The sequence below is a fragment of the Solanum tuberosum genome, unplaced genomic scaffold (genome assembly GCF_000226075.1).
Source record: "Solanum tuberosum cultivar DM 1-3 516 R44 unplaced genomic scaffold, SolTub_3.0 scf00265, whole genome shotgun sequence".
In the NCBI taxonomy this organism is placed as follows: domain Eukaryota; kingdom Viridiplantae; phylum Streptophyta; class Magnoliopsida; order Solanales; family Solanaceae; genus Solanum; species Solanum tuberosum.
The window spans coordinates 526289-537027 of NW_006239189.1; the positions used below are offsets into that span (position 1 = coordinate 526289).

Sequence of the window (10739 nt, forward strand, 5' to 3'; positions counted from 1 at the left end):
ATTTTAAATACTAACTACCTTGAAATTTGGTAAGTTTATAGGTTACCGCCTATAGTTTTATATAAAACTTCACTCGAATGCCAGAATTTCTAATTAATTTTAGTATAACGTTGATATGCACCATTCTTTACATATTAGAAAAGGCTTGATAACGCCCTCATCCCATCTATTGGATCAAAAATGCACTTGAAAGTGTGCGCCTTCCATTGTAAACTCAGCTTTGATCCAATAAGTGAAATGAGAACATTTTTGAACCATTTCTAATATGTTAAAAGGATAACTTTTGACCTATTTTAGTTGAGCAAAAAACAAAGAAACGCACTGTAATTGACCCCTCAAAGTTCAGACAATCTTGGGTGGATTACAAAAGTTTCCAGACTAACCCAATGTAGTGGAAAAAAAAAAAGAAATAGCTACCTAATCAAATTTATTGCTATGATCCATAACAGGCACCTTATGCCACAACTCCTTCAGAGAACATTCATAAATCATGCTACATAGCCACAATACGTCACGACAAGTATCATCGTAACGTAAACTCCACAACAGCATATGCACGAAAACGTACGATTATTTTGTTATGTTTTTGTTCCCCTCTCTCGGATTTGCTTAATGGGTACTAGCACAACCCTCTTGGCTAAACTAAATGAAAATGAGATTAAAAATGAGGGGGAGGGGGTTGCAGCCTGCAGGAAAACCAAAACTAACGAGAGGTCTCTACGTAAGAAGCAACTTCTCTCAGGTAGGACAAGTAATCTCAGTTTTCACAGAACTTCTATAGAGAAGGTAAAAACTCACCTCGGAAGCCATTTTTGACCATGAGTTGAGACACACAGAGAGCACACCGTCAAGATCACCAACGAAAAACCATATGGACTGGTTTAAGAAAGAACTTAAAAGCAGCTGATGCTCACAGAGCAAGATAAAAAATTCCATCTTCATGATAGAAAGATTAGGAATCAAATGTCTGTTCTGGAAACTAGCACTTGAAAGACCAGAAATACCGTCATTGATGTCACTATTAACAATCACCAGGTTTTGGTGTCATGTTCTAGGTTACGAAATTTAGTTTAGGAACTCTATCGTAAGGAAGAAAGAGAGGGTGAATTTCTATAGCATTTACAATTATGATAATCCAACAAATTGGTGTATCCAAACAACAGTAAGAAGGTCCCTTAAATAAATGAAGCAAAAGAGAAGAAAAAACACCTGTTTACAGTTGATCTAATAATGCAAGTTATGAGTCTTTGACAATCAACGCTCCATCTTGTCATATGAAAGGCAAGAAACTGAGGAGTGGCCTTCTTAAAAGAACTTGAATAAGGGTATGTATTCAACAAGGGCAGCACATATATATTTTCTGAAGGCCATGAAGATTACCATTTGGCACTGCTCTCTCCTTCAGTGTCAACTTCACATGTATAACCAATTGGCCAGCAGTGCTTCTCAGTTTGAAACATTTGGGATCAGTTAAATCTCAACCCCATGAGTCAATGGTCTCTCGAAGAAGAGAAGGCTAATTTTAGCTTTACGATGCTTGGACTGACTATCTGATAAAGAATTCTGTACAATGTCTCCATTCATCTTTTGAGAGTATTATGCGTCATATGTCAGTACAAGCTCTAATGATATTTCTTTGCACAACTTGAAAGGGTTGAGTCAATGTGAAGTGCACTCGGACAAGTAACAGGAAAGGATATACTCCAAACAGAGCTTCATGTTACAATGTCTGATGAAGGAGGAATGGATTCCTCGGCAAGAGCATGAAGCATGGTTCTAACTTCTGTTGTGTCATCAAGATAATATTTGGCTTTACTTGGCTTTTGTCCCACTGTGCAAGCATACACTTCCGTGCTTGAAGAGAGTATACCACTATTTATTGCATTTCCAATAATCTCAAACATGTCCTCGTCAGACCTATCATCACCTACGCACAGCACGAAATCAGCCTGCCGGCCACTCTCAGCCATTGTTGCGAAAATTTTCTCTGCAACTAGACCTTTACTGACTCCCTGGAATTGTGGCAAAAATTAAAGTTTAAAATAAACTGGAGGCGGCAAAAGAAAACAAATAAGGCCACATGGATGTGCATGCGATAAAACAGGTAGAAAAGAGAATACAGCTATAACAAGAAGACTATTTAGGAAAGCATATGAGCCATCCAATTCAACAATATATTTTACTAAAATTTTCTGGCTGCTCACATCCTGTTGAGAAGTACATGTATTAGGAAAGTAGTTGTTTCTGTTCTTGTTATTAAGAAATGAGAGTAATATATTCCCTAGCTATTTGGCATTATGCTGGAATTACTTAGAGATTTAATCAAGGCATATATCTAACAGATAAAATGTGTTATTTCCTGCAGTTGTTTGTAATAATCCATCAAATAAAGCAATTTAGATTGTAATACACCTTCTTGGTTGACGGTCATCAAAAACGAGTCCGGAGCTAAAAGGGCAAAAAAACTGAGTGAAATTTCCAAAAGGGCAACAAAAAATAAGATTGAAACCAAAAGGGTAACATTTAGACGGAAGGGTAACTCCGTGAAATTTTGAGCGGGAAGACGCAATGTCTCATGTGCTTTACAAGGCGCAATGTCCTTGTAAGGCGCATGGAGCCTGCACTTTGCTTTCTATATTTTGTCAGAAGTTGTTCAACTGAGGCGCATAGTTTGCCTTCTTTTAAATTTTTTTCGTTGTTAGTTGAACACCTCCATTTAAATTTAAACAATCATTATTGTTGTTAACTAAATATTAAGAATAATGTAAATTCAATCCATAAAATTTAGTTGTAATAATATAAATCCAATTATTACATAATAATTTATACTATTTTTAAATTTTTAAAAAATAATTTGAAATATAATGTAAAATATTTATAAAGTATATTAATATTATTTAATATTTTCACTTGTATATTCATTTTACTTCAATTTCTATTAGATTGTTATAATTTGAGAGATTAAAATTGCTTTTTACTATGGCTCTCATATATTCAGGTAAGTTATACTATGTTTTTCTTTTTAGTATGTAACAAAAATATATTTAATTTTTGAAATATGTTTGGATAGGTTGTTTTGTATTAATAAACTGTATTGTATTATACTGTTTAAATAAATACAATGTTTGAATAGATTGTATTATTCTTAGTCGTTATATAATATCACACATTACCATTTTGAATGATTAACCTTCAAGAAAAATAAGAATAAAATATTAAGGTACTAATATATATGATTGTTTAAATATTAGTTGAACAACTAAATTATTCTTAATATTTAGTTAACAACAATAATGATTGTTTAAACTTAAATGGAGGTGTTCAACTAACAACTAAAAAAATTTAAAAGAAGCCAAACTATGCGCCTTAGTTGAACATTCTGTCAAAAAATAGAAAGCAAAAGGCGCAGGCTCCATGCCTTACAAGGATATTGTCGCCTTGCGCCTTCCCGCTTAAAATTTCACAGTGTTACCCTTCCGTCTAAATGTTGCCCTTTTGGAAATTTCACTCGATATTTTCCCCTTTTAACTCCGGACTCTATCAAAAACCTTCATAGTTTAAACACCAACTCCAAAAAAAATATTTCAATCATCACCTTTAATTACTTACATGAAATATGACAGATTTAAAAAAATTGCATATATTTGATTGAAGAATCTTATAATGTCTGCATTCATCTAGAATCAGCAAAGACACTTCATAAACAGTCTGATCATGCCCACTTTTGTTATAAGAAAATACAGCTACTCAGTATATAGCACCCATACACAGAATTATAAAGCATGTCAAGATAGAAGACAAAACAACGACTCAGTATATAGGTGGAGATTAGAGCAGATCCAATGGATGAATGAAGTATATTTGTGAAATCGAATAATGTTAATCGAAAAAACTAGAGTCAAATGCAAAGGTTAAGAGATGGCACACCTGAGGCTTAACTTCAACAATGAACTGCCCACTCTTCACAGCAACAGGCTCATTTGCAAGCACACTCTCAAGATGGTCTAACATCTCTTTTGCTTGGCAAGACCCAAAACCAAGATCTGCATCTCGATGATGCCAAACAAGAGCACTCTCTTTTGTTTCAATGGAAGACCCATCTGTAGCTTCTGTATACTGTTTCATAACAGGTTCAGCTATCTGCATCCACTGAAAATCGTTGTTCTGCCCAACTACTTCCCATTCTTTATCTGCAGACCACCTGGTAAATAAAGACAATAAGTACATACTGACATACGGGATATGACAAATAGACACAAAATGAGAATAAGCTTGTTCTAAGAATACCTTAAGAAGTATCCATGTTCCGCAGCAATGCCAAGCTTCTCACACGGAGAAAACCACTGGCCTAAACTATCCCTTCCTCGTCCACTCACGAGAAACACGGTATTTCTTTCATCACCACAAAGTGAGTTAACAATTGAAATAACTTCGGGACTAGGGACCTTATTGATTGCTGTTTGAGGCATGAGAGTGCCATCATAATCCAACAATATTGCCCGATTTTTGGCTCTTGAGTAAGCAGAAACAATAGAGTCGATGGATAGCTTTTTAAAATTAGGATCAAGTGCTACAACCCTAAAACCGAAGCTCAGACCTATACCCCAGCAACGTCGCCTGAAATGGTCTCTGCAACTTCTCTCCAGATCCTGGAAGAAGCTTCTTGACCAATAAGCTACGTCATGTGTGCTTACATACTTGTAATGCTTCTCATGGCGTAACACCTTCTCACCATCAGCCATTGAAATTGCCTCATTCAGTGCTTCTGCAGTTGCTTCCACATTCCATGGGTTAACACGTATAGCACCACTTAGTGAAGGAGAACATCCAATGAACTCAGACACTACCAGCATGCTGCTTTTCAAATCATTGGACTCTGCAGTGCAGTCTGAACCAGGGATGCCCTGCCTACACACAATGTATTCATATGGTGTAAGGTTCATGCCATCTCTTACTGCTGTTACAACTACACACTCAGCAACAGAGTAATAGGCAGTCCGTTCACTAAGAGAAACTGGGCGATCAATGAACACGATGGGTTCATAACCAGGCTGTCTAAACTTGTCATTGATTCTTTTGACGGTTGTTTGAATTTCTTCTTGTATTTCCTCAATATCTTTTCCTTTTCCTCGAGCTGGATTAGCAATCTGGACCAGCACTGCCCTTCTTTGCCACTTAGGATGTTGTTTTAACATTTCCTCCAATGCGAGAAGTTTCAAATTGACACCTTTGAAAATGTCCATATCATCAACACCAAGTAAAACAGTTTTACCTTCAAACTGTTGCTTAAGTTCTCCAACTCTTGACTCTTTATCTGCTAGTTGAAGCACAGTTTCAATCCGTCCCATGTGAATCCCAACTGGCATAATCTTGATCCCCACCATCCGTCCGTAGTATTCAAGTCCAATGTAACCCCTCTTTGACTGATACTCTAATCCCAACATGCGACTACAACAGGATAGGAAATGCCGTGCATAATCAAATGTATGGAAACCAATCAGATCGGAATTCAGTAGGGCCTTGAGAATTTCTTCTCTCACTGGAAGAGTCCTATATATCTCTGATGAAGGAAAAGGGCTATGCAGAAAGAACCCCATTCGCAGCCGATTAAAACGCCTCCGCAAGAATGTAGGTAGAACCATTAAATGATAATCATGGATCCAGACATAATCATCCTCGGGATTTATCACCTCAATAACCTTCTGGGAAAATATCTTGTTTGCTGCAACATATGCCTCCCACCACGACCGATCAAATCGACTGCCATGACTAGCAGAGTAGGGAAGCATATAATGGAAAAGTGGCCATAAATGCTGTTTGCAAAAACCATGATAATATTTAGATAAAATGTCTGGAGGGAGAAAAGCAGGAACACATTTAAACCTATCCAGCAGCAACTGTGAAACATCATCCTGTTCACTTGAATCGACCTCAACCTTTAAAGAACCAACATAGAGAACTTCCATATCATCTGGCAACCCATCTTTTATGTGCAACAACAATGAATCCTCATCCCAACTAAAACTCCATCCTTTATTATCCGACCTACGCTTAGCTTTTACAGGGAGCTGATTAGCCACTATAATTATTCGATCTACAATAATTGATGATGGAACATCTGATGTAACACTATTAGCTTGATCATCATCAAGCTCAGAAATAACTCCAGCAACTGTCATTACCCGTGGCAGCCGCTTCTTTTCACGCCCCATCACCGGGAAATTCCCAGATGCTAGATCTAGCAAGTTGGTATAAGATTTGGACATCATCTTTACAAGCCTTTATTTGCAAAAACTCCTTCAGCAGATCCTCAAATTAGAAGACAGACCAAACAGTAACCTTTTTTCTGTTCAAACTTCCTCAGACTGAATCACACCCACCAACCAAACCCAATAGCCTGTTCTTGATTATCAAACTGAGTACATTTCAAAAGGATCTGAAAAAATGGGTATAATCCAAGAATCAAAATAAACTCATTAAACTTGAAGCAAAAGAAAAAAAAACAGTTGCAAAAACATGATCCAAGCAATAAAACAGAAACCCATATACAAAATATAGTAAAAAAACTCAATCTTTAAACAAAACAAGATCAAATCCAACCTATATCTAACAATCACCATACATACAAGTGGTGTTAAACAACTCCATTTGCAAAAAAAAATTATTTTCACATAATAATTATTACATAAAACAACATTAATACTAATAAAGTGTTCAAAAAATAAAAACTTTAATGACTTACCTTTATGAATAATGACGGAAAAATTTGATGTAAACAAAGCTCCTTGTTGGTCAAAATACAAAATACTCTGCTTTCAGTCAGAATGAAATCTAGGGTTTAGTCTCTCTTACTCTTTGTTTCTCTCTCTATATATATGTATATATATCTATTCATATTTCATTAGCCTTCTCTTTCTATCAATGTTCATTAACTTTTCATTTCATTAAAAACTATAAACTATAAACCAAAATATGGGCGAAAAAATAAAAAGAGGATAAGGTCGGTCAGCAGACGCGTACTTATGCCAACTGGAATTTATTTTTTTTCCTCTTTGCCAGGACAAATGGCAGGCATAGTTGTCTATTATGTCACGCGCTAAAAATAAAAAATTCTTATATTACAATGAAACTTGTGAGCGTACACAATGTGTCACATAGAACGTGTGTATCTAGATTCTCACGTGAACTTATTAATATAAGTTTGAGTGTTTATTTTGTGTATATGTGAAGTTGGAGATATATTAATTGAAGTTAAATTAAAGGACACGTTTATTTGTTTTGTTCAGGAGTAGGAATGTGACACGTGGCTGGATATGAATGGAGAGAGGTGATGGTTAGTGTGGGGATGAGAAGCACAGGAATATGAAATTTTAGGATTAAGGTGGGGACAGGGGCTAATTCCACGTGGCATTTCCAGGGCGTAGATTAGCGGATAAGGCATGAGAGATGACCTGGCAAAGGAGACGCGTCATGGGTGACGTCAGCATGTCGAATTGGCTACACGTTGCCGGCAATTTTCTCGTTGGGGCGTTTGAGGTCAGGCAGTTTGGTGAGGTGGTGAGCGTATTAATGTCCTATTTTGCCCTTTTTGAGATAAAAAAGTTTTATCCATCACTTAAGGGTGTTTAAGATAAAAATGGAAATGAAAATCCAAATAAATAATTAGTAAAATTAAATTGATTTTTTTATTAAAAAATCAAATAATACCATTGTGGTGATTTCTCATGTATTCGTAAAATTTAAAAATTAAGATATATAGTTTTGCTTGGTATTAATTTGGATCATTTAATATAATTATATTTGTAGGTTGGAGCGAGAGGTTGGTTATAGAAGAATTAAGGGATGTAGAAATATATCAAGAATAAACTAGGAGGACGAAGGAAGATGTGACTAGACATGAAATAACATAACTTCAGCTTATTGAGGAAATTATCCTAAATACGAAAATATGAAAGCTGGAGATTATATATTATAATAGAAAATAAGTAGGTAGACAAGTATGATCTTCCCCGTAAGGCGGGAGATGCAGGAGCTCTCCCCCTATCATTTTTCTTCTATGTGTTTCAACTATTTGTTGCTTCATTTTGCCTTAATATATATTTTTATTATCAGTTTTTTCAACCTTTCCTAATATAAATTTTATTTTGAATTAAGGATACATCAGAAATAACTTTTTTATCATATCAAAATAAGAAGTAAAATTTATGTAGATCTCAATCTTTCTAAACTCCATTTATGAATTTGTTGTTTTATACTTTTGTAATTTAAAGGATGGATGAGTCATGTTATTTTATAGCCAAAAATTCACCTATTCGTGTTTTATCATACATAAAAATTATATATCTAATTTTCCATATCACTAAATGCCCACAAACACTATCCCATATAGTTGATTTTCTTAAGAAAAAACAAATTGAAATGGAATGACAAGCACCCCTCTTGAGCCAATCAAAATCCAAAAAGGGATCTATTTTATATGCAAAAAAACAAAGGGATATTTTGGGAATAAAATAGTAATATAGGGAATTAGGTAATATTCAAAAGCGACCAAAGAGAAATAAATAGTTGAGTTGGGTGGATAAGTCATAAGAGTTTTTTTGACTCATTTTCGGAGTTGTCAAATATTTAGGTGGTTTGAGTTGTGGAGACAAAACTCTCTTTATTTGTGAAACAATCCCTGTATTTTATCTATAATATAATTATTATTTAATAAACTTAGTGGGCTCCGTCATTTTTCGTCAAACTTTGTCTTTCTTTTTTCTCCTTTTTGTTACGTAAATTTCCACCTCTTTTCTCCTATTTATTCAAAAAAAATATGGCTAGTGTTTTGGTCAAATTTGTCTCCTCAAATATATAACAAGTTTCCTTAAAAAATAATTATTTATTTGTTTATTATATCCGTCTATTCATTCAAAAAACCATCCATACAAAATTCAATCCCTAATTTTATTTCTTGGTACTTTTTTGTACAATTGCAAATAGTATCATGACCCACTAGGATTAAGATGGAATGAGTTACCCGGCGAAGTCAAAAATTTATGTCCATGACTAATACATACGTATGAAAAACAATGATTTATATACTTTGTATAATTTTTTATATATATATTGTTCAACTTATATTTCTAAAATACTTAGAACAAAACTTTAAAGAACTTGGTAAGAAATAACATAGTTTGAAGAGTATTTTCAAAACTAAAAAATTAAAACTAGTAGAGAAAATAGAATCAGAAACAAATTAGAAACACTATAAAAATATTTTTCTCAAAGAAAGAAAATCGAGTCCACTGAATGCACAGTGTCCCCTTAAGGAAATTATTCCCCTCAATTACCCGAGATTAATGGAATATATCCTCCAAGGATAGAACGATCTTACTCACCGATGTATCGGTACCTAAAATCACGGTGTCAGCAAACCACTCAACGACAGTAAAGTACACTTAGAATACTAGATTTAGAGTAGTAGAAGAAGTCCAGAAAAATTAGTTCCCTTAAAATGAGAGAAATCCCTCAATTTATAGAAAACAAATGGTAGTGTAAAAATGTTCTTATTGTGCCTAACCGGAAAGGTCACAACCCTTTGGAAAAGTAACAATCTTTCAAAAAGGTCACAACCTTTCATAAAAGTCACAATTTTTCATAGAAATCACAACTTTTCAGTTTTCATAAAAGTCACAACTCTTCATAAAAGTCACAATTCTTCATAAAAATCGCAACTCTTCATTTTTCATTCACACCTTTTAAAACTCAACAATATATAATAGGGATAATTTTTTGATAAATGGTGTCTAACTGATCATCCTGAGCTATATATGGTTACGTTACTGGATGAGTATATCATTAATTAAATATTTGTACGATTCTGTTAGTAAGTTCTCCCTTTGTCCATAATTACTTGTCCACTTTTGAATTGACACACCTATTAAGAAATCAATGATTGACATAGTGAGTTTACCATTTTACCCCTATTAATTATGAAGATGAATTAAAAAACTTAAGATTTTCAAGAAGTTCTATCTTTTTCAAAGTAATTAATTGAGGATATAATAGGTAAAAAAATGTGTCATATCTTGATTTGTCAAAATGAACAAGTAATTAGGGACAACCAAAAAAGGAAAAATGGACAAGTAAATAGGAAGAGAGAGAGTAGTATTTTTTTTTTAAAACAAACTTTAGGCTATGTAACTTTAAATTTTTCAATATAAATATTGAATATTTGTAGAAGAAAAAGAAGAAGCAAATAGTGACATAAAATGCTTTTAGCATGTGTTTATTTAAATGAGGTAGGCGAAGCTGGATAATCGCGTTAGCGTAATTAATGCAAAGATTATACTTTAGATCTTGGGTACACATTGTTTTTATTTGATTTCCTTTAAATTCGTTGGAATATTCTTTAAATGCCAAATGACTTTAGCATGTGCCTATTTTTAATTTAAATTGGTGGTTGTTGCTTTATCTATCTTTCCTTTTTCTTTTTTTCTTTTTTTTTATAATCTTCATTTTGCTTTGGCATAGAATTGCTTCAACTTGCCATGTGATTAATTTTTATTCTATTATCTCCTTTTTCTTTGCGTATTTTGGTTCAACAATGGAAAACCCATTGTTTTATCACTTTTTAATGGAAGTGGTGATCAACTTATTTTTTATCGGGTATTTGTTATTTGTCATCAACATAAATATCGAGTAATTTTATCAATCAAGATTTAGTAGATAAGGAAAAAGACATTTTAGTATTGTTA

The 10739-nt window shown here is 33.9% G+C and overlaps 1 protein-coding gene across 1 annotated transcript; it reads right to left on the minus strand.

Moving 5' to 3' along the window:
- Window positions 1-986: 986 nt before the first annotated feature.
- LOC102597579 (probable alpha,alpha-trehalose-phosphate synthase [UDP-forming] 7) lies at window positions 987-6949 on the minus strand. The gene is made up of 4 exons (XM_006358041.2): window positions 6743-6949; window positions 4288-6436; window positions 3928-4201; window positions 987-2012 (listed from the first exon to the last, which is right to left on the minus strand). The coding sequence occupies exons 2-4, from the start codon at window positions 6267-6269 to the stop codon at window positions 1716-1718; spliced, it is 2553 nt and encodes an 850-aa protein (XP_006358103.1). The 5' UTR covers window positions 6270-6436; window positions 6743-6949; the 3' UTR covers window positions 987-1715.
- Between the last annotated feature and the right edge of the window lie 3790 nt (window positions 6950-10739).

Bases quoted from the DNA above. Each gene is read 5' to 3' on its own strand.
- LOC102597579 (XM_006358041.2), bottom strand. From the start codon at position 6,269: ATGATGTCCAAATCTTATACCAACTTGCTAGATCTAGCATCTGGGAAT. The intron at 4,202-4,287 runs GTATTCTTAGAA...TTTATTTACCAG, and splicing joins GAACATGGATACTTCTTAAG to GTGGTCTGCAGATAAAGAAT. The intron at 2,013-3,927 runs GTGTGCCATCTC...CCACAATTCCAG, and splicing joins TTGTTGAAGTTAAGCCTCAG to GGAGTCAGTAAAGGTCTAGT.